Source organism: Saccoglossus kowalevskii, chromosome 22 (genome assembly GCF_978046115.1).
Source record: "Saccoglossus kowalevskii chromosome 22, keSacKowa6.1, whole genome shotgun sequence".
Lineage (NCBI taxonomy): Eukaryota > Metazoa > Hemichordata > Enteropneusta > Harrimaniidae > Saccoglossus > Saccoglossus kowalevskii.
In genome coordinates, this window is record NC_140662.1 from 26,631,906 (window position 1) to 26,657,931 (window position 26,026).

The 26,026-nt window shown below is 34.1% G+C and overlaps 1 protein-coding gene across 1 annotated transcript; it reads left to right on the top strand.

The window, feature by feature from the left end:
- The first annotated feature begins 526 nt into the window (after positions 1 to 526).
- LOC100313752 (thyroid hormone receptor) lies at positions 527 to 24,480 on the top strand. The gene is given in 8 exon segments (NM_001168197.1): positions 527 to 641; positions 15,760 to 15,875; positions 17,097 to 17,238; positions 17,745 to 17,950; positions 18,428 to 18,568; positions 18,885 to 19,143; positions 19,471 to 19,598; positions 20,268 to 24,480. Coding segments are annotated over 8 exon segments (1,146 nt in total). The 5' UTR covers positions 527 to 607; the 3' UTR covers positions 20,388 to 24,480.
- Positions 24,481 to 26,026: the final 1,546 nt, after the last annotated feature.

Sequence of the window (26,026 nt, forward strand, 5' to 3'; positions counted from 1 at the left end):
TGGTAAATTTATCTGGTATGAGGAAGCCAACATGGTTTGCTGTCCAGATTGTCCCCAAGTTGACTGGTTTTAGGGGTACTGGCAATAGTTGTTTTGTGTCAAGTTCTTTGTGTCAATGACCTGTTAAAGCTTATTATCATGTGGTTACATAACACCTGATTGACCCCAAAGAGTACACCACGGAACAGTCCATTTTCACACACAGGTGGTGTAAGTTACCATTCTGAGGGAACAATTTGTAATTGCATTGATAATACATAACTTGCAGTGCTAATTGTTGTAACAATAAATCTCCAAAATTACATTTATTTGGGGGATTGTTATCATACTTGGTCTATTCTAAATTCTGTCACTCAGAAAGTTTGCCCCTTTTGAGCAGTGTATATGGAAACCTTGTTGACATGAAGCGTTCCAAGGCTGTTGTGAACAGCTTGTGATTATGCAGATTGACTCATGAGAATCCCATCACAGAGTTCATTGTAGACTTACTCTTCAATCGTGGCTAGTCATCAGGAGGTGTAGTGTAGGGAGAACAGCTTTGATTGCCAAATAGCTTCAATCCATTTACAGCGACCTAACACCTACCAGCTCAAGAGAAATATCACAAATGATGGCTAGCGTCTTCAAATTTGGGCGAAAAGGTAAGAAATGTCCAGTTTACTGTTTGATCTTATTAAGCCAGGCCATTGTCCTTACTGTCCTTAGTTGATGTTTATGATGTCCCTGCATGGTGTACTGTAGGCCCTACACTAGTGGCAGAGTTTCATCACCAAATATTAGATGAAATCATTAAGATATGTACAGTTAAAACTAGAAAGGAAAGTCAGCATTGAATATTAAGATCTGTTATAGTTTTATGTTATGTTGTGGTTTGTTTGATGGTTTTAATTGTGCTAGTAATGTGGTTGATGTGTTGTTTATTTTGCTGGTAGTTGAAATGCAATGCATTGCTGTAGAGGTCAAAGACTTCTTGGTCAGTCAACCCATTCTTCTGGATCCCAGAATGCATTTCATCATTGGGTCTTTATGAGGTTTCTTTTATTAATTTGATAGGGAAGATGATTCAATTTATGCTCTGTAGTTATTATTTAGTTTATTTGTATGCAAATGATGCATGACCTTTACGTTAAAGACTGTTTGTTAATTGACCTGAACTATCTTTTCCCCCTTCCATTTTGTCTATGCAGTCTTTTGTTAATTTTTAAAGGCGTGTTAAATTCTCTCTATTTGTAGTGCGAGTCAACAAAATGGTATGAATTTTGCGAAATCTTTAGATACTACTTACAGTTGTTAATAATTTAAAAAAAATTATATTAATAAATTTTTAGTGACAGGATATCCTCCTATTGCTTTTAGAAAATATGCGAAATAGAACACTTCTCGCTGAATTTTTGATGAAGTCTGTTGAATGTAATATGTATATATATATTAATGATAAACATGAGAATTAGCTAAAAATTAATGAAGTATAATATATGCTTTGATCAGCATCCATTCCCCCCTCATAATTCACCCATAGATACAATAAAATGAATTATAGCGTTGACAGTGAATATACATCCTGCTCATGAAATTTTAAGACAAATTTTAACATTTTTGTGAAAACATCAATGTGTATATTGTGATTATTGTCATACTCAAAAGGTTGGTGATAACGTGTTTGTAAGTCTTGTCAAAAGTGTGCCTTCTGCTTTGCCAAAGAATAAATATTATACACTCCACTTTGGGTCTGTTTCATAAATTATGTTACATGTTTCTATAGATTCTATTCTAAAAAAAATTATTGCTTTTGTTCCTGGTGACTATTTTCTAACTTTGCATGTGTTTTGTATTTAAGATCTGCCCCAAGAATCAGAAACTATACTTGAAAGAAATGGTTACAGTGATCATGTCAATGGTTTCGTTAAAGAGAAACAAGGTAGCCATTACTCCTATACACATATAATACTAACCTATTAACATACTATAAATTAATTTCTTTATGTTGTCAATGAATTTGCAAAAAGCAACACAACCTGAAATCTCATTCATAGTGACATTTGCGAAGATTAAAGTCACTGTGACTTCCAAACTAAAGTACTAGTAGTATTCCAGTGATTTTAACTGATAACAAAATTCACAGCCTTGGTAAATTTAAGCTGTTACATTACAATTCTTCCGATGTAAATTATTTCTGATTTATTCTGTCTTTCTAACATGGGGGTGGTATTTTGGACTGAAAACTATAGTTGTGTCTGAGGTTTGACTGAAAACTGCAGTCAGTCAGAGGATGCATGACTCATTTTCTTCCCAGCATGTTAAAAAAAATGACCTTACTAATTAGACAAAGGGGCAAATGACAACACATTGTGTCTAAGAGTCATTTGCATATACATAATTAGCATATTGAATGAAGTCCAGTACAATGAACTGTTAATTAGAATTTGTCTAGTTGTGCAGTACAGCTTGCTTGTTTCCTTGGGGACTGTTCACCACTGATATCCTTATCTTCATAATTTTATCAACTGAAGGCTATTACATGATATTCATATTTCTAACCCTCTAAAGCTACCCGACAGTTTCATACCCAAACAGAAATGTTTGATGCAAATGTAAAAAGACATTGCATTGGAAAAAAACCTAAAAAAATGACTTCAATCAATTATTTTTATATAGCATTATGGATTTTTTTCAAATAAGTGTATTGTGCTTTACAATCTGTTTGTGTAGAAAGTAAAATATCCTATTAATCGTTGTTTTTTTTTGGTGAAGGCAAAAATATAATTCACATTCACATAATTCATCTTTTTTTTTTTTGCCAATGTTTTGTGTACTTTAATGAAATAATGCATGTTTACAGTTAAAATTTCATCAAATGGAGTCTTCTTAAAGCTGCTGGGCAGGATGTAAAGATTGCAGTCTGAAATTCCTCTTGACATTTACACTGTAAATTGTTTTACTTCATTTTGGGCCTTCAAATTATGAAGACCTTTGTCCTGCCCAAATGCAAAACTTTGTACTGATAGTAGTGCTCGAAATTTCCTATTCATCTGCTCATGTATGTGTAGAGTTGTTACGTATAGTGTGATTCGTGGAGCTAAAATTCCAAAAATGATATTCGACCATGGACCATGGTCTTATTTTAGCTCCATGATTCGACCAAACTGCAGCCATGTCTGAATTTACATGTTCTAGGTTGTGTTGACCACGCCTGCTGTGAGGGAAAATGACCTGGCAAGGTAACACATTGCAATTGTCCGGATTTGGCTTAGTGCCATGGCCGTTACATGTAGTGTCACTATTGTCATGATAAACCATAGGATCTATGGATAAACTACGTCATACACTGTAGTGGTGACAGTTGTTTGTGATCACTGGTTGTCATTGTTGTCTCACCTTTGCAAGGGGCATTCACCCTTTATCTTTGATCAGCAGGGATTGAAATAGAATTTTTTCCCTGCATGCATAGTGTGCATGTTGAATTTGAAATTTACCTGCACTAACTTGTTGTGAAATGCACCACTTTTTAAGTTTAAATAAAATTTACGGGTTCTCGATCGATTCGATCACGAAAGAATTAGCTTTTTTGAGTTGTCTTAATTTAGGCTAAGTGAATATAATGGGAAAATGTTGTGTTAATTTCTACATGCACAGCGTGCACATTATATTTTGAGTTTACTTGCACTAGCTATTTCAACCCCTGATCAGTGTCACAGAATGTCGTGCTGTTACATAGCTTTTAATCTTATAAGCAGAAAAAAAATGAGACTTGCTAAAATAAATGCGTAGATGTCATTTACTCATTGCAAATCACTAGATTTTTATACTACAAAATTATGCTTGAATTTGCAAAAATATTACTTTTGTGCAACACTGTCTTCATAACTAGACACGTGCATAGTTGGAGCTCACACAAAATGATTGATAGCGACCAGTTTTTGAAGATCTGCTAAAAGCCACTATTTATATATATATATTATACCGGTATAGTTACAACTGTGTTTTAGGTATATAAATACAAACTAGTGAACAAAAGAACAGTAATAAAAGAAAGTGTATGTACAGTTTTGGTGACTGTGCTAACTGAGACTATAACTTCTAAGTTTACTGGTATTTTGGGACTATCCTAATTTAAGTCAATTTAGTGTACCAGTAATTCATAGAAATATTCAAGGATTTGCAGTTTGCTTCCCCAAAACAGAAACACCTCAGTGTAAAATCCTTGTCAATTTGTGATTGTCGTAATGCAATTTCACAAAACAACAAAATAATTAAATAAAAAACAGAAATGATAAAAAACTTTCAGACACACTGAAATTAAAATTTTATATAGAACTGTCAGTATATTTTCATTGGTTGAGTATCAGGAAATAAACAAGTTTCTCATAGTGTGAAATACAGCCTGGGATCTTTTTGACTGCTATTGTTTATGCCACAAAAGATACTCAACAATGAAGTACCTCAACAGCAATACAACAATCAGGTCAAAAGTCACCCACCCAGTCTTCCAAAATACTTAAAACCAGATTTTATTTATTAGTTATCTTGTATTTTCACTCCAATTTTCTGATTTCCATCGCTACTGTCCTGTGCGTAAAGTAATTTAAACTGATTTAAATGTAAATTGCAGTGGCACGTGTCTCTACTTATTGTCTGCATTGTGTGTGTTCTCTAGGTACATGGTATGCTTTTAAGAGCCCCCCTATTTTTGTTTGAACAGGGTTAATTTAGCATAAGCAGCCATTTAGTGGTAACTATACTGCATTCGCCCTACTCACTCATAGCGTTTGTCTGATTCTATCGCTATGTGATGGCTGTAATTTGTCACATCAAATCACATGTTCTAATAACATCATGCATCGTCTAATTTTTCTTTTATAATTTGGTTCTCAGTTTTTATTCTACATTTTATCCACTTTTTTTTCCTACAAAATTAAATGCATATTTAAAAACATTAATCTAGTGCTATTATTTATAAAATTGCTGTTTTCATACTAAATTAACATTTTTTTTTCAACTGTATTGATTCCTGTTGATCTTGTTCATAAATTTGATGACATTTTATTGATCAAATCAACAATAAAATGAGTTACGAGTTGATAGAGTTTGAGCAGGTGTGGTCATAAAACATAGTCTTCTCATTCTTAAAACATTTTAATGGTTACTGCAGGTTAGGGCAATCCATATATGGAGTCTAATTTGCATACCCAATTTGCATAACTTGAAGTGACTGACATGTTCATCCTTGGAAGCTAGGTTACTTTAGGTTAGCCCCTCCTACATGTACTTTGGAGGCCATTACTAAAGGAAATGGCCATACCAATGCCCTTAGGGATAAAATGTGATTCATTTCCATTTGATTTCAACAATATTTTGACAGAAACCAGAATCTAAGAACTAAAAATAATTGTTGACCTGAGAGTGTTAATCAACTGACATAGACGATGTAAGCGATTTGATGTGTGATAATTCTAATATTGTGACATTGTGTATTTTCCCAAATGTATAGTCTCAATGTATGAAGTTGCCTGAATGGAATATTGATTTCATAGTCATCAATGCCCGCACCTTATAATCCAAACACACTGGAGAATAGTCTTTTTGGTATTGCCATCAATTGAATGTAGACCAAAAAATAGTGAAGCAAATAATACAAGAATATCATTGTGGGGATGAGAAAAAACATGCCCTACTCAGGGATTGAAATAGAATTTTTTCCCTGCATGCACAGTGTGCATGTTGAAGTTGAAATTTACCTGCACTAACTTATTGTTTTAAAGTTTTAATAGCATTTACGGGTTATCGATTGATGCAATCATGAAAGAATTTGCTTTTTTTTAGTTGTCTTACAATATTGGTTGAACTTAATTTAGGCTTAGTGAAAATGTGTTAAATTTCTACATGCACAGTGTGCACATTATATTTTGAGTTTACTAGCACTAGGTAATGATCTATGTGCATAGTGCAGTGTGCACAAGGGTATTTCGACCCCTGCCTACTACTATATTATGAATTTCTATCAGTTTGTATGTACATCCAGTCTGAACATGGTATACATGTTTTGACATGGCTAGTTTTAAAAAGAATCAAAATGACAAAAGCTTTATTGGTATCCATCCTGTTGGACAGATTTCTAAAACTGTGTGTGGCCAAAAAAAAAAATGAAATCATGTACATTTATAAAGGCAATTTACTTCAATGAATGATAAAATCGCGTTGAAATATTATAAAAGATTTTTTTCCTGGATTTAACATTTTGCATTATAGAATAAAACACTATATAATTATTTTTCCTGTTGTGTTGATAGTACCTATACTATTAGAATATAATCAGTAAAAATTTGCAGTGTTATTTTTAAACTGAATTATTGTAAATTCTGTCTTTTCAATTATTACCAGTATGTGTGGAATTTGGCTTTAAATACTCGTTTCCCTCAATTAGTGAGTAGCAAAACACAAATAACAGCTTTCCCATTCCTTATTTAATCCATCCTTCACCGGAAATAAGGTCTGACCCATGTCTCCTTCACTGGCTGGGCCTAATTGTATTTGTGTAGTTTTAGTTTCAAGGATGCTACCCACCAAGGTTAGGAATGATGTATAGTATTCCAGAATGCATTGCTGAGATTAATGTATGCATTCACTGAGTAAGAGGACATCTTTGGTCAATGCCCTGCTGGTCATTATCCTGATAGCAAAGGTTGCCCACACACAAACATGTCCTAGCGGGTCATACCATCCTAGCTCAACTCTCCTATACTGTTACTCAGAAAATGTAAATAAAATATATATACTGAATAATATTTCTTTACTTCTATTCATTAAATGCATACTTACCTAGCACATTGAGAATGGTTTCAGTAAAGATTATTACTACTACTATGTACTTTTTCAACTTAAGCACGCGATAGTTTAATACAAAGTTCGGTCATAAATGTGTCATGAAAATTAAAACTAAGTGTTATTTCTTCTGCAATGAACTTGTCCTAATAATTTCTGATTAGTAAGATGTGTTTTTTTTCTTTTCACTTTGATCTTTTTGTCTCAAGAGAGTCATTGGTCTGTATGATTTATTTACCATTACCGATTACAACCTATAAATGTTTTTTTTTCTTGTTAATCTTTGATTTACTCCACAGAAATATACAATCACAAATAAATTTAATAAGGGAGTATGATAGAAACGTTTTTATTTTTCTCAAATTTTAAAGAATAATTTTTGTGTCAGGGTGGAAATAAATGCAGTTACTGCTACCATATTGAAGCCATAGAAATACTGTAGTGCATTGTGGGAAAAGGTCTCATGATGACCATGTATGGTATGACGTCCTTGAAAGATAAACTAGACATGTTATGTAACATCCCTGCCATTCAGTCCATTTTGAATGTCATTACTACAGCAATATTGGCCTTGAATGTCAATAGCATTTTACTTAGTTCTGATAATAGGGATGCACAAAAGCTTAGGACCATTCTTAAGATGTTACCATGGAAACGACATTCATGCATGATGAGACTGACTCACCTCTTTCCTGTCTTCCAACAAAAGATTTGAAAATAAGAGGTTGACCCACAGTGTTGAAAATGATTGTGTAGAGATGATGGTCTAACTTATTTCCTGAAGACGACTGTTAATTTTTTTAATCTAAAAATTAAAGTTAGTCTCAATACTGCAATCAGTGATTAGAAATTGAACATTTCATTTATTAAAATATAGAAAGCAGTTTTGTTCTCAATTGATAGAATTGAGATTAATTTTTTTTCTGCTGGGTCATTTCATGTTGATCTGTCAATATTCCAGTGAATGTATGTTTTTGCAACAATCTCTGAAACCGCGGAGAAATTTGAGAAGCAATATTTTGTGGTAGTTGATATTTTACTGTGCTGGGTAGTTTTTTAGACAGTGAGTCATGGTTTGTGAAATTTGCATTTGTAAATTTAACTATCAACTTTTCTGGTGGTAAAAATATTACTATTTATATTCTTTACTGAATTTTTTTTCTTGTTTTTGGTGGACAAGAAACCAGATATTTTGACTGATTTGTTTTTATTAGGGCGGTGACCATTTTGGTTTTGTTAACCTTGTGAATGCCCACAATCTTCTGTTGAAAACATATTCAGTAGAATTTGCCATGGTTTCTTTAATGGTAGAGACACATTCTAGCTAAAATGTATGTTTTAACATCTGTGCTACATGAAAAACCAATACAGTATTGCTCTAGTAGTGAATATGTTTATGTAAAAATGAAGATTGGTCTGTGGTCAAAATACGTAATAAAAAAATGATTCAGGATAGAACAAATATGATTTTTGGTCTATTATGCTTCTGTTAAACATGCACTTTTAATAGAGCAAATAAAGTAGACCATTTGTTTCATAGTACATGTACGTAGTACATGCTACTGCATAAATAACAAATGTGTGTCTGTGGTCAAAATAAGCAAGGTAAACATTCAATACAATGTTTGGTCATGTCACAGTCCTTGAGGGACTGTGCACTTCTAACAGTTTAAACATGGTCAATGTACTTGAGACCAAGTGAAAAAAATGTGGTTCAATAGATTTCCTACCCTGAACATTTTATGGCTAATAGTATGAAAACAATTTGTGATTTCAAGATTTCAAAGAGCTTGAATTTAATTGACTTGTCTGAAGCAAAAATAAAATAAAAACTCCAAATCTACCCTACCTGTTTTCAAGTGATGTTATCGGACATTTTATCTAAGGTGGTTTAAAAAAAACTTCAGATATATCATTATAAACACACTAATGCCTCATTAGAAAATCAAGAATATTGCCATTTCTTTTTCTAATCAACACTGATTGTAGTGTTACCCCCCCTCCCCTCAATAATTGTTCTTGTTCAGTCGCATGTTGAAAGTCATAGATGATTTCTAGTGTATTTTTCAGTGCACTTTCATTTCATTGAATTCATGCATTGATCGTTAATGGTTAATGAGTAAAAGTCACATATTCTCATGTTAGATATTAATTGGATACTTATGGAAGTTTGCGGCATCACTTAAGATGTGTTCGTTCGTTCATTCATTCATTATGCAACAATTCATTATCAACTGTCATAATGCTAAAACTCCTGTCCATTTATATGCATTATTGGCACCTTTGTAGTGAGCGTTATAAGCTTGCAGGATTATTTGATGTTCAATGATTATGTAATCCTGCCCAAATCCCCATGAAATGCTATCCGGCATTACTCAGACACATAAGTGATGAAAACCTGAACCATTATTCAATTTTTAGTCATTATATAATAAAATCTAAATACCTTCTAATTTGCATGCATTGTGTTATTATGAACCGTATTGTGTTGAGTGTTCGACTCCCAATAATTGTTATGTAACAGACTCCACTTTAATAATTTCCTGTCACATGAATAATTCCTTCCTCATTTAGGATCAAGAGTTCCAATTTAAGGAAGTGTTAAAGCTGTCCTAACCATGGTATAGCTAATTATGGTGTCCGTATGTGCAATATGTTGTAGTTTTGTGAATATCTGCTATTGTTAATTTTTCCATAAAATTAATTTACATCATATGAGTATATTAGTCAGCCTGGATCCAACAAATATTTTGTAATTAATTGAAATCATATTAAATATGGTCATATTTTGTAAAAATATTGAATTCATTCAGATTCACAAAGTGCTAACAGAAATAAAACATAGAAAGATTAGAAAAGAACAAATTTCTGAAAAGTTTATGACGACAAAACTGTTGTGTTTTTTGACACAAGCTATAGTTGGAAGTAGAAATAAAACAACTACATGTATATAGGTTTACATAGAATTAGTGAACGCTAAAACTCTTCACAAGTTACAATGTAGATGTGTCAGGCTTTCAAAGCTGTGTTTTTGCTGTATTGTAAGACAGTATATGTGCACTGCGCAGGGCAGTGTTTTTGCTGTATTGTAAGACAGTATATGTGCACTGCGCAGGGCAGTGTTTTTGCTGTATTGTAAGACAGTATATGTGCACTGCGCAGGGCAGTGTTTTTGCTGTATTGTAAGACAGTATATGTGCACTGCGCAGGGCAGTGTTTTTGCTGTATTGTAAGACAGTATATGTGCACTGCGCAGGGCAGTGTTTTTGCTGTATTGTAAGACAGTATATGTGCACTGCGCAGGGCAGTGTTTTTGCTGTATTGTAAGACAGTATATGTGCACTGCGCAGGGCAGTGTTTTTGCTGTATTGTAAGACAGTACATGTGCACTGCACAGGGCAGTGTTTTTGCTGTATTGTAAGACAGTATATGTGCACTGTGCAGGGCAGTGTTTTTGCTGTATTGTAAGACAGTATATGTGCACTGCGCAGGGCAGTGTTTTTGCTGTATTGTAAGACAGTATATGTGCACTGCGCAGGGAAGTGTTTTTGCTGTATTGTAAGACAGTATATGTGCACTGCGCAGGGCAGTGTTTTTGCTGTATTGTAAGACAGTATATGTGCACTGCGCAGGGCAGTGTTTTTGCTGTATTGTAAGACAGTATATGTGCACTGCGCAGGGCAGTGTTTTTGCTGTATTGTAAGACAGTATATGTGCACTGCGCAGGGAAGTGTTTTTGCTGTATTGTAAGACAGTATATGTGCACTGCGCAGGGCAGTGTTTTTGCTGTATTGTAAGACAGTATATGTGCACTGCGCAGGGCAGTGTTTTTGCTGTATTGTAAGACAGTATATGTGCACTGCGCAGGGCAGTGTTTTTGCTGTATTGTAAGACAGTATATGTGCACTGCGCAGGGCAGTGTTTTTGCTGTATTGTAAGACAGTATATGTGCACTGCGCAGGGCAGTGTTTTTGCTGTATTGTAAGACAGTATATGTGCACTGCGCAGGGCAGTGTTTTTGCTGTATTGTAAGACAGTATATGTGCACTGCGCAGGGCAGTGTTTTTGCTGTATTGTAAGACAGTATATGTGCACTGCGCAGGGCAGTGTTTTTGCTGTATTGTAAGACAGTATATGTGCACTGCGCAGGGCAGTGTTTTTGCTGTATTGTAAGACAGTATATGTGCACTGCGCAGGGCAGTGTTTTTGCTGTATTGTAAGACAGTATATGTGCACTGCGCAGGGCAGTGTTTTTGCTGTATTGTAAGACAGTACATGTGCACTGCACAGGGCAGTGTTTTTGCTGTATTGTAAGACAGTATATGTGCACTGTGCAGGGCAGTGTTTTTGCTGTATTGTAAGACAGTATATGTGCACTGCGCAGGGCAGTGTTTTTGCTGTATTGTAAGACAGTATATGTGCACTGCGCAGGGAAGTGTTTTTGCTGTATTGTAAGACAGTATATGTGCACTGCGCAGGGCAGTGTTTTTGCTGTATTGTAAGACAGTATATGTGCACTGCGCAGGGCAGTGTTTTTGCTGTATTGTAAGACAGTATATGTGCACTGCGCAGGGCAGTGTTTTTGCTGTATTGTAAGACAGTATATGTGCACTGCGCAGGGAAGTGTTTTTGCTGTATTGTAAGACAGTATATGTGCACTGCGCAGGGCAGTGTTTTTGCTGTATTGTAAGACAGTATATGTGCACTGCGCAGGGCAGTGTTTTTGCTGTATTGTAAGACAGTATATGTGCACTGCGCAGGGCAGTGTTTTTGCTGTATTGTAAGACAGTATATGTGCACTGCGCAGGGCAGTGTTTTTGCTGTATTGTAAGACAGTATATGTGCACTGCGCAGGGCAGTGTTTTTGCTGTATTGTAAAACAGTATATGTGCACTGCGCAGGGCAGTGTTTTGGGGGGGGGGGTTTATTCGGCTATTACCCTAATTCACTTTGCTTGTTCCTTGTTGGCATGTAACCTTACCAGGCAATAGGTCAATAGGGAAGAAAGACCCATTTGAATCCAATTAGTGTATACCTTTATTGTCTATTTGATGGTGTACGTGAGACCAGTGTGGACATGATTAAAATGTGAATAGATTGCTTTTCAATAACTATTCAATAGAGCATGTTTTGACCATTTGCCCAACCCAGCCTGTACATGTATTAAGGTGGAATCTGGCATGGCAGGTGCTCATGGCGGTAATTTTTGAATGTGTGAAAGATTTTCTCATTTTAACTGGTTTGTTTAATTCAGTAAAAAAGTTTAAGTATCGATAACATTTACTAAACTACCAATAGTTGGATTGTATGTATGCTTTGTCTAGACTAAACAGAAAAAGTGATTTAAACAGTCAAGTTTTGTTCATGGATGGTGTTCTGACGTTTCTTGTGTTTTAACGCATGTACACCCCTTTTATGTGCTACAGGCTTAGTAGAGCCAGGGCCCAAACCACAAAATTGTATGAAATTGCTATAAACACTAATATTAAAAATTCCATTGATATTCCATAAAAGTTGTTTATTGACCCTCATAAAACATTAATAAATAATAATAAAGGATAAAATACTTGACGATCCCATTATGGTGGAACTGTGGTAGTTAGCCTTCCAATTACTGAGTATAAGAAATTGCAAAATTAAGAACAAGTACTGTACCGATACTAAAGTGTTCAACTTTTCAATACCATTGTCCATTTTCCACTTAATAACCCTGTTGAAAATCGGTCAGATTTCTAGTTTGAAATACTAAATCTGTATAATCAGACATCATGTTCTGTTTAAAATAACATGTAAACTAGGTGAAAAGATGAACAATCTCACAACATTAGTAGGAAAAAATCTGTCGTGTTCAATGGGTGGTCTGTATAGAGGGCTAAGATTTGTGGCCATTTGGGGATTACTTGCCAAAATCAGGACTAAGCCTATTTATCCATGTCATTCTTTAGCTTGCAAAAGAAAAGATTACATGCTATAATTCAAGAAAATTGCCCCATTGTCACCACCCTTGGGATTCAAAGCCTTCCTGCATATTCCAGACATTTCAAAAGAAAATCGTTGATTTTCCATGACAACAGAGTGTCTGCTTGATCTTTGAAATCTTTTCCCTTGGGGTGAGGTTTAACGACTCTGACTCTGCTATCTCATGTCCAGGTGGCAATTGAAACTGAGTGAGTGCAACTGTTATAAAGAGTTATATGTAATCACTGGTTTAATTGTCCACAGTAGTCCAGTGGATATGTGCTGAAATTGTTCAGTTTGTGTTAAAAGCATGACACTTGGCAAACATATACAGTTTTATATGCTGATCAATTTAAGATTTGGAGCCACCTCAGAAAACACATTGATGACGTCATTATGACGTCATACTATCGAAAAAAATTGCCGAAGCCCTAAGAAGTTTCATATATCCCACAAGGGCGCATATGTACGACTGAAAATAACATTCACGCAAAAATGACAAAAAAGTGTTAAATATTTATCTGACCTTGGAGATTAATCACAGAGAATCAGCAGACGGGTTCAAAATGTTGTTACTTCCGAAACAAAAGTATTGCTATCACTATACCCACTCATCATCTGGGAACTTTCCTACGACCTTTGCACTGTTCCTTGGCACTTTCCTCAGCTTGTTGACCATAAATCAAATCAACAAAAATATGTACATCAATGGCATTACTTGTGTTATGTTAGGAAAGTATCTGGGGAAGTCAATGGGTAAGTTTATTAGGAAGTTTCGTGTACTGAATATTATTGCAGCGGGAGTATTTTTAACAACTATAATAAGAACATTCAGACCGTGGCACAGTGTCATTTGGCTGATTGGCTGGAAAAAACATACTAGAATAATTAGGCAATCCTCAGTATTTTAAATGTACATTGAACATCAATAAGCTACCTTTAGAAAGAATAAATAATCATACCAATTTTATTTAATGTCTTCTTTATTTATCTATAATTAGTTCTTATCTAAATGAACAATTTCATTAGATACGCAACGCCAGGACGAATTTGCTTTGAAAATCATAACTATGAAAATGAACAAATATAAATGCATTTGAATGACTGAGCACAGTTTACCAAATAAGACAATGTGCGAACTTCTCCAATCAGCATTCAATGATCAGCTTGATTGGAAATTAACACATGAATGTATCCACTAAAATATTCATATTATGACGCCCTCATTCCTAATTACAGTAACCACTACAGGAGCAAAGTGCGGTGCATTCTAGTCCTGCTTTTTTGCACTTACAAGGATTTTTGCAACCTTTCTTACAACCACATTTAACTAGAATACGAAGAGCAGCAGCAACTTCGGGTAAATCTGTCCACCTTGGTTGCCAAACACCTTCATTGTAAATCCACCCGCATTGTTCTGGGCTAACCAATGACTGGACAGGTTCCAACATTTGTTCCCAACAATTGGCTTGCAAGGCAGCTCTATGGGTGTGGTATATTAATGCAGCATTAGTTGGTGGAATATTTTCAATACTTCGATTCTTTTTTTGCAAAAAGCTCCAGTCGAACAGTATTCACAGATGATGATTCACTTGTGGGATCATATAGATATACAACAAGTTGCTCTATAATAGCCATGTCTTCATCAGTTATCACAGATGGATTTTGCATAACAGAAAGGAAAGACTGTGTGACATTAGTAGCAATTTTCCAGGTTTTCATTGCAGATTGGCGCATGCGCAAACAAATTATTGACTTTTCCCGCTATATTTTGTTGCAATATGTGTCGCAAATGAGCAGGCAATACTACAGTAATCACTAACAGCAATACATGTAGCTTTTCTGCTGTTTAAAGGACAAAATTCAATTCTGTATTGATGACGTCATTGTGACGTCAAAATCGATTTTTAGAAGTGGCTCCAAATCTTAAAATGATCAGCAGAAGTCATAGTACCTTGACACAAAGTTCCATCCTTTTAACATAAACTGAACAGTTTTGATGTTTTTCAGCACATATCCACTGGACTACAGACAATACAGCTACGAGAGAAGCTCCTGTCTGTTTGAATGGTGGCGCGTGTCGCCAATATCAATAATTAACGTATTCCAAACTCCAATTAAAGACCCTATGAACCGCGACAAGATAACGTTCAATGTCTGCAGGTTGCAAATGATTGGACAAAGTTGACAAGATTACATCTTCTATTGTTTGTGCTTATTCTTCTCTTTATAATGTCTTCAGTTCCACCATAGACCCTCAAGGGTCTATGGTTCCACTTGAAGCGTTCACTCTAGTGCTAGCACTCACTGAAACCTGATCAAGTCTTGTTGACTCTCTTAGTCAGTGCAATGGCTTACATATTACCTGATCATGACAGGAAAATAATCGTTACTTTGTCAAACTCTTCAAAGTGGAGATCTAATAGTAAGTTGTTTTTTCTTTCTTTCCAATAATGGAAAGTTATGGTACTTGCCTGTGTTATACATGGCTTGTCTTATACGCCTACTGGCACACTTTTTTTTCCCTATTTATTTTCTGTAGAGGCTTTCAGGAGTCTAGATATATTATAAAACCATTCATTCTGTATATGTATCGGTGGTCTATGATCGAACCAGCGTTTTAAATGTATTTGTTAGTACACAATAAATGTTTTTGAATTTAACAGTAAAACAGATTTTTATTGTTAAAGGGGAACCGCTCAATCCCATGGATTGCACCAAAGAATCATGGGACTCTATGGTTTATGTTGTTTACAATGTTAATCTATCTTTTGTTATCCATTGTTATTTTAATCCAGAAAGTAAATTTGTTGTAAAATTAATCTTAACTGGAAGGTGCCCCTTTAAAAAATATTTGTTCTTTGTTTTTAACTATCTTAAATCAAAACTAATACTAGTCTAGTTTTTACTTTTAAGGGTTACACTGCATCAATTATGTTAACTGCTCTGTGATATTAATATTTAATTGTGTTTGTATTTCAGGAACTCCATATATTCCCAGTTACATGGATCTGAGTAATGGACCTGAGCCATGTGTTGTATGTGGAGATTCAGCTACTGGTTACCATTATAGATGTATGACTTGTGAAGGCTGCAAGGTAAAGAGTTTACACCAGAATTATTCTAGCTTTATATGAAACAGGTCCTTCTAAAAAACAATACTGTGAAATACTTTTAGCCGGAATACTGTGAAATATTTTACCTGGAATTAATTTTCGCTAAAAAAGCTTTTTGGATGTTTTGTATGGAATCTATTTTCACTGATTTTTGATGATTTGAATGTGGAACATTAGAAAAAAAGTATATTCGCTGTATTTTATTTTCACTGAAGCATCCCTTCAGCGAAAATAGTGACATTAAATTCCAAGCGAAAATAAAGTATTCTACAGTATATGCGTCTGTTAAATTTGGTTAAAAATTTGATTGATTTGAAGTTAACAGATCATTATTATTTATAGCAATGAGGGGTAACAAATTTTATAGTTTGTTGACGAGCTGTTGTGTAACGCATTTTCTCAAATTATAGGAGTTAAAGTAAAAATTTCAGTGATTCCTGTAAAATGTTGTTATTTAGAATACTTAGGTGACAGATGAGCTACAGTATGGCCCCCGAAACAAAGATGTCAGTAAAGGTGGACAAGTTTGGTCATAACTTAAAAAGCCGTTAGATTTATAGTGAATTAGATTCTGATAATTCCACACAAAATGTACATGTGTCAATAAAAATACTGTAAAACATGTTGAAAAAGCGGCATGCAAGTTTAGCGAATTGTGATAAAATGATGTAATAGCGAATCTCTCTTGTCATTGCTGATATCTTTGATTGGCAGCCATTTTGAATTGATAATAAAGTCATTAGGGACATCTTGAGTTAGCGAATCAGTTCTGTCGCTAAATTCATGAAAAAGACATGTTTTACAGTAGGTTGTAGAGGTGTCATTGCAGAGTAAAATTTCCTCCTGTATCATTTATTCTACCAGTACCGGTACATGTACATCACTTTATGTAAATTATCCACCATTTTATTGCTCTGGTAATCTTTCACAAAGGCTAATTGCAAAGTACCGGTATATCTTTCAAATTTTGGTCATGTGAATCCCAGTCAAAAAACTAATTCAGTGGATTGCAGTTCTGCAAGTCATTGTCAATGTGCTGATTATTTTAGTAAATTGATGTCAATACCCCAAACTTATTCCAATTTATCGGTTAATCTCCAAGATAATAAATCATAAAATCTCTGTCACAGCTGTTCACAAATACCACTAATCAACTCATCAGTCCTGCTTTATTCATGTATTATATATTTTTTATTCGATTAGGGTTTTTTTAGAAGGACAATTCAGAAGAATTTAAGTTATTATTGTAAATGGAATGAAGAATGTATTATTGATAAAACAACAAGGAATCAATGCCAACAATGTCGTTACAAGAAATGTCTAGCTGTCGGCATGGCTCCTGATTGTAAGTGTATACTTTAATTTTAAAATTATCAGTCTGAAACAATTTTTACCTGACTTTGCACAGTCATCGCGCTGTGTTGAGGTTGATATGGGTCCCATGTGACATGCCCAATGCTTGTGTAATGCAACAGAATTGAAACACATCCAAAACAAAGCACTCATAGTCTAACTCATAAATATCAACCGTAAAACAATGGTTTTGTGTTTACGTAATATATATGACATTATTCCATATTGGAAGTGCATCTCCAACAGAAACCCAAAATTGCATTTTTTGTATGCTAGGTCATTGAAATATTTCTTATTTTGACATGGACACACCTCTCTTTATTTATTTAAGTGTAATACAGCAAATACAGTATTACTTGTCATTGAATTCTAATGTACCGGTAGTCATTATTCTTAACTTTAGTAATGCAGATATTTTTATGCTTCTATGGAATATTTAAAAACCATAATTAAAATAATTGTAAAAATTTCACTAATAATGTGATGTGTATATTACAGTGGTGCTAAATGAGAATCAAAGGAAAGCCAAGCGTAAGCTAATAGCGGAAAACCGTGATAGGCGGCGACGAGAAGACATATTACGCACAAGTGGAATATTGTTAAGTAGTCAGCTAAGTGAATCAGATGAAGAACTAATACACCATGTTGTCATGGCAAACAGAGAAACGTGTAAAATGTTCAATAAGCGGCGTGAATCGGTGGAGGTAAATTCCCAAAATATTTTCCAATCATTTTATGTTATTATGTTATTACATGTGTATTTTTTTGATAATGAACTTTGTTGCATAAAATGTTTAAATGCAAGATGTATCAGGCCACACATGTACATGTTATATGCATGCTGCTGATTGAGAAAGGAACACACTGAACCAAAATGGGTGCAAGTTTACAGATTAATTCAGGTGTAAAAAAAACAACAACATGCAGATTAAGAGTTGACAAACAGTGATTTGGGGGAGTAAGCACAGTAAATATTTTTAAGAAAAATCATACAGGGCAAATTCCAAATGAGAGTCAGAGCAACATCGATACGAAAACAAAATTTTTTTTAATTTTGCTTGTTTTTTTAACATATAGTTAAATTCAACGAAATGAATTTGTTTGTTATTAACAGGAAAAATAACTTTCAAGTGGAAAAAATATTTCCTACATCATTAAATATTTATTTCTTTTTTTTTTAGTCAAATGAATATGAACCTGAAGCCAAAAAACTTAAAGTAGAGTTTCCTGACAAGCTATCATGGCAGAACTTGGCAGAAGTTATGACCCCGTCAATTATAAAAGTGGTAGAATTTGCAAAAAGAGTTCCAGGATTTACAACAGTAAGTTATATTTGCACAGTTTTCCATTTCTACAAACTCTTAAGAGCCGCGTGTGGTTGTATCAAAGCAATGGCTGAAGGGAGCCCTCATAGGTCATATTGTGCTTGTTTCGTATGTGTTGATAGAGGGCGCTATCAAACTGATTTAAGTTGAGTTTGCTTTGACAGTTTGAGGGCACTGTCCTCTTGAATATAACTACATGTATGTAGTGCAAATCAATGTCAAAATATTAAAGGGCATTGATATTTTTAGAATTACTGTCCATTTGTAAAACTATTTTAGATTCTTATGTATAATTTTATATCTTTTCTGACAGCTTGAGTACAACGACCAAGTATTACTTTTAAAAACTTGCTGCATGGAAATAATGTGTTTAAGAATAGCACAGAAGTATGACGCTGATACGAAAACATTATTACTCTCAAATGGTTTGAAAGTACAGAAAGGGCACCTACATGATGGAGGACTAGGAGAACTTATAGAACCTATATTTGATTTTGCTACCAGCTTAGCCAGATTGCAACTTAATGAAACTGAAATGTCGTTGCTAGCATCCGTCCTTCTCGTTGCAGCAGGTTAGTTTTTCAGCTTCACCAATTTGATTGTTGTAAGCAGTAACAAATGTAAATTAAAATAATACCAACATTTTTTTTAAATAAATCAATTTTCAATTATGTATCACTGCACCTTTCGTCATTCGAAAAAAACAACTAAATGTTGGCTCTATGAACTGTATCACTTAAGAAATCCACATTTGCTAATTGGTTTCAAGTTCAAACAATGACATATGTCGTATATTTACTGGTATATGCAATAAAAATGTGCACACATTTGAATCAAATAACCAATGTTTCTAAATTTCATAATGATAAACTATAAATGCATCTTGTTTGTTTGCACAGATCGTCCCGGATTAAATAATTCCAGAGCAGTTGAACAGTTGCAAGATACTATACTTAATGCATTCCAACATTACATCGCTGAGACTAGACCCAAAACGCCGGTACATTGGGCTAAGATATTGATGAAGGTAAGTCATGCTGCTTAGTACTCTGTGTTCTCCTCAGAATACTGTTTTCCTACCGAACTAGTACTTTGCCGCAGTGGTTCACTCCTCTTTTAAATTAAATTAGTAACTTGCTGAAAAGTTGTGTGTAGTTGTATCACTCTAGTTTTTCACAATTTCTGTTTGAGATAATTATGTAAATACTATTTTGCTGATTTAAAACATATGTTTACACACATTGTTAATGCTATAAATGTTTAAATTTCTGTCTAATTCTCTACACTAATAAATTGATTGCGACTTGAAAAGTTGTTATTATCTTTTGAAGTAATCATTTTTGGGGTGTTCAAACTGACAAATAAAATTATCTTTGTGTTTGAATTATTATAGGTTTAGACAGTGGTAACATAGTTGACAAGCAACAAATAAAATGTTTTTTTTTGTGTTTTTTTTTGTATTTCAAAAATAAAATTATAACCTGTGGTACTACCTCGAGTATGGTCTCACTTTTGGTCCCTTTTCATAGTCTGTTAATCCACAGAAAGTACCAGGACGTTTATGTCCTTTAGGCTTGTACATAAACCATGTTGAATGGATTTGATATCTGATATTTCCCAGCACTAATACTTTGTTGTTTTCTATCATCCTTAGTTATGTGTTTCCTTATATTAAAATAAATGTTTTTCCTTCTAGATTACTGATCTCCGAACTATCAGTGCCCGCCATGCTGAGAGAATCATGTGCATCAAACTAGACAGTCCTGAAGATATTCCACCACTTTTTATGGAAATGTTTGATGACTGCAATGCATGAGTTTAGCAGAATATACTAAAAAAAACTATGAAATACAGTACCAAAGATAAAAATGATGTCATTTATTTTGCAGTAAAACTGATATCATCAACCATAATTACCTTACATCAGTGATGATGTCATTGACTGCACCAAAAACTGATGATGTCATCAATAATTGTACTAGGAACTGATGATGTCATCAATGATTGTACCAGGAACTGATGATATCATTAATGATAACTACCTCATATCAGGATGTCATTCAGTATAAAAATACACAACTATTTTTTGTGTATAGCTACCTGGAAAGACTTGTAAAAAATACTAATGTCGTATAGAATAATATATATATAAATACTACTGTCATTTTTGAGAATACCTCGTATTGGTACACAACAAACAAGGTGTCATTGATATCCACCTACTACTGCCAAATGACAGCTTTTGGGTTCTCAGGAATATATTTACAAACCAAAAAGTTGTCTTTACAAATCAAACTAATTTACAAGTCATTGAGTGGAAACCTGATTGACTTATTTATTGCGTAGTTAGTGACGACTTTGACTATTTTAATCTTTACAAGTTATTTTATTGATAGTAGATCTACTTCTCATTTTTCCATTCTTTGGAGAGAGAGAGAGAGAGGGAGGGGAACTGAGGAAGGAACAACGTTTAATTATATCGCATTTCAAATTTCATGTCTTGGACTTCACAAAATGATGACATACGCCAATGTGTAGTGCCAGTTTACTAATTGACCCAAACAGTTACATCTGAACCATCTACTCTTATCCTTAGTGTATACGGTGATATTCCACTTATTCAAAAATGAAGTTGTACTCTGAGATCATTCCTAAAGTTGTATTAGGACTAACTGTGATATGAAATATTTATTAAACATATGATTTTCAGCACATTCCATCAAATTAATTTACTAATGTTCTAACATGCAGATTCACAGACTCTTTTGAACAAGGGTGAAATCCACAAACATTAATTCTCACATATTCATATCATCAAATATTTCACATGATAAATCCAAGGCTGCAATAAAGCTTTTGAAATGATCTCAAGAGAACAATTTAAGAACCGTATTTTTATTGTAATTTTATTATTTATCAGTAACCTAGAGATAATAGTGCTGTACGCTTCAATGTCTGTCATAACATTATCTTAGTTTCCCTCAAGCCTTGTCCTACACAATAGTTGAACAGTTAAATAATGACAACCCAAAGTATCTACAACTGGTGCCACACTTTGATTACCATGCCTCTATAAAAACATTAACTTACATCAATTGTTTTCATTATTAGTCCCCGTTCGGACGAAGTCCGAAAACGGGGACTTATAATTCGGTCTCCGTCCGTGCGTCCGTACATAGATCATACATGTTAGGATACATGTCCTGACCGTCCGTGAGTTCCCGAGTCTGTATGTCCGTCTATGCGTCAGTCTGTCCAGAGTCATATTTCAGAATCCTGTTGACCGATTCCCTTCATTCTTTGCATGTGTCTAGCACCTAATGTGGGACATATGCACATGCAGTGGTTTAGCGATTTGATTCAAAATGGCCGACTGGCAGCCATCTTGTTTTTTGAAAATGTTGTATTTTGGACATGCTTTGTCAGTTGTCATTCAAACTTGGTACATAGATTATACATGTTAGGATACATGTCCATGACGATTTATTTCGCAATTGGATCAAAAATGGTCGACTGGCAGGCATCTTGTTTTGGTTTTTTTATGCGGTATCTTGGACGTGCTCTGTCAGTTTTCATTCAAATTTGGCACATACATGTACTTTATACATGTTAGGATGCATGTCCATGACAATTTGTTTCAAAATCTTGTCAAAGCTGGCCGATTGACAGCCATCTGACTATTTGGCCTTACTACTATATTTCCACAATTTATGTACCATTTTCATTTGTATTTGGCACATACATCATACATATCAGTGTGTTTCATAATCAGATCAAAGATGGACGAATAACGGATGTTTTAATTTTTGGCCATATTACTACTACACAGAACACGTGTTTTGATGTAAATAAACAATCTGTTGTATACGCCACTTGGAACTCAAGTTTCAAGAACACACTCGCGACAAGCCCTCCGCTTTTATATGACGAGCACAAAGAGAACTTTCAAACATTTAACGGGGACTGTGTCATTTTCAATGACTTGTTTGTTCTGTAGATGTTGTATTCAATGTATATTACGGAACAAATTATCACAAATGAGACCCCTTCCTGTCTCAAGGTAGTTGACTACCATTAAAACTTATCACCAGATTTCCACATGATGGATTTACATTTAATGCTGTTGCTCACAAATCCAGATTAAAAAGTATGGTCACCGAACCCTTTTTCACATAAAAGAAAATGTGTCCAACATCCATAAAAATGATAATTTTGTTGCTATGGTAATGACCTTTAGTCACATCTAAATCTGTGTTTGGGTACATATCATTTATTAAATGAGTACTTATAGTTGTCACATATTATTGAGAAGTTGTGATAAATACTATTTACTTTTTATGAATATGGTATTACATTATAATTCCGAAAAGGACCAAAAATATTTTGTTTAAAGATAACAGAAGTTTTAAATTTGGGTCTTGAGAGTTATTGCAGTCAGTGAATCAAATGATTTAGTGTAATTGCGTTAGATTCAACATCTTGGTGTTGTATTTACCTGTAAGATATCACATAAGACTTTGTTTTTTTAACACAGTTTTTCATTTTTGTTAAATTCTAAACTAGACAATTTTTGATAATACTTGAAATGTTTAGTGTTCTTAACAATGGATCACACAAGAACTTCAACTATTTCTTATTAAATGCATGGAGTACCTTATCTGTATGACATTTATTTTGTACAAAACGATTTTTAATAATAATTTTGTTCGGCTACATCTATGCCTTGACAACAGAGTACATACTTCAAATCAAAAAAACTTGTATTGAAAAGAGCACATGTGAAAACATTTTAATATAATATAGTGTAGTTTATAGGTAGCAAGTTTTGTGTCCAATTGGTACTTGACATTTTATCGACCATTCCAATATTTTAAAATAATTGTCAAGTCCTAATTTATTTTCTGAATAATCTGGTTAGTAAGAGAATAAGTCTAATGTAACTGTGAAGACATTAATTATACACTTAGTTTTAATTTCACCAGTAAGTAAATCCATGTGAACGTTTTGACAATATTTTTACAACTTAATATTTTACTGTAAAACTGTTCATTTCAAACATCATAAATAGGATCAAAATACAGAAATTAAATATCAGTAAAAATGAATGATTTTATTGTAGTAGACATTTAGATGCAGATAGTAATTTCAGTTTCTAGATGTGTTAGGTGAGATTTCTTTAAGACTGCAAAGTGAGACTTGTCTTTAATTTTGTCACTTTATGTATTAGTAGTTTGAAAAAGATGCATGGGTAGGAAAAGGAGCAACTTATGAACACAAACTCAGGAGGTGCTGAACTCAGGTTTTCTATGAATATTGCAATATTTTATTCAATTCATACATTACAATACTTATTTTCAATTTTTGCAATTTGTGTTATTTCTTACATCAATTTATCGCCATATTTCTGAGTTGATATTTACTAAATGTTTTTTTGTTTATTTGTACACAAGTTATTGTCTCAGAAAGACCAAAATATTGGTTATTTGAAATATTGTATTCAGTATTTGTGTAGATGATATAGTTTATTTTTATCAAATTTAACAAGATGCTGTTCTAAGTGATTACTACTCTAGATTATCCAGCAAAAAGTAATACGATTGGTAGTTGGTTTTCATGTGACCAGCATGTGACCAAGTGAGATCATCACATGGATTAGCATTTGTTATGTTACCTGGTATGTTAAACATGTGCCATAACAAATATTTTATAGTGTTAATTTACAGAATAATGAAAAAATGATTCAAAAATGTGATTTTGAGAGAAAATTTTAACAGCTGTGTTATGTGAATGATTGTGCTGATTTATGGTATGCGATGAATTACAGAATTTTGAGTTGAGGTCTGTGATGCCATGCTGGCCATGTCAATGTGAATATTATACATGTATAAGTAAAAGAAAGTGTATACAAATATTTGTGTGTTATTTGTCTGTTCCCTGGTCCACAGAATACTCTCTGGCACCCTGGCTACTCTGCTTCCCTGGCCCCAGATGGTGATTCTGAAGGGTAAGATTCCACGGTGAACATTCTTGGACATGTCCATTCAGTGATGTTACAGATCACATTCTGTGAGAGATCAATGTTCTTAGGAATGATATCACAGAGCCTAATAGATTTTTGGAAAAGTTTGTGTGAACAAAAAGGAGCAAGCTACTGTCCTATGACAAAAATAGTGTAGTCTTAAAGATTTATACAGGTGACTGATTTGTATCAATATTTTGAGATCTCTGCAATTTTCTGATCATTTCATAGGTTACACGATTTCAAACTGGATCTAATCGTGACTACATCCATGTTAAATTTAGTCTTACAATTTCAACTAACTGGAATTACCTGTTTTGTCACATAAAATGTGATAGACTCAGAAGACCAAGTAATTGTGGAATTGTAATTTGAGACAAAAACACCACTATCATGAGGATTTCTCAATTATGTCTTACAAAAATTGTGATTTAAGCTCAAAAAGGTGCATATATTGTAACCTACTGGTGTAGAGCGTAATTAAGATTACACTCAGACTTGCTTACAATTTTTTTTAAATAAAAAAATCTCTGAAAATAACCATAATTGTAAATATCAAATGATTACAAATAAAAAAATCTGTATCCTCTGCATGTGCCCTCTGACCAGGTTTCTAATCAGTGATGCAATTGGCGCAACTGATTTATTTCTGGAAGAGGCAGATTACGCTAATCTGTAACCAGCATATTATATGCAGATGACATTTGACAAAGAAAACTATTGCCAGTTTCGTTATTATATTGTCCGCTCGTACTTTATAATTTAGCCTTTTGAGATGTCCTGAAATGACTCACTGAGGTGGCATTGAAAAAGATTATGCTACACACTTCAAAATCCAGGGAAATGTTAGTGTATACCGCCCTCTAGCAGTTCTGTGTATAAAACTTCTGTTTTTATAGCGTACGTATGCGTTTCCCTGCTTCAAAAACAGTACAACATTCGAGAAAACAGTCTCCATTTATGAATACAAGAAATAAATGTTTCAAATTGGTAGATGAAACGGGCAGCTGTATGTCGCAGAGGAATAGTGACTGCCTTTTAAGCCAACTCGTTTCTCACTTCCGGAATTCTGAGATAACTTCTCCGAAAATAAGTCGTGCTGTCTAAAATTGAGACAAAACAAAATATTAGCCTTTCGTAAGTACAATTACAAAGGGTAAAAATTAGTGACGTCAGAGGTGAAAAGATCTTCGGATTCATTTAAACTGTCTACGGCGGAGTGCTAATTCGTGAAGGACGTTTGTTATTTTTGTGTCGAGTAGTTTCGTTGTCGGGAGTTAAGCCCGATAATATCGTATAATTTTGGTCTGAACCCATATTTCTACAACCTCGAAATAACCGCAAGAACATGGTAAAGTCACAAGTTGCCACTGAAGAATAGTGTTGAAACTTTACCACACGCACATCATAAAACCACGTACACTGGTAATCAGAGT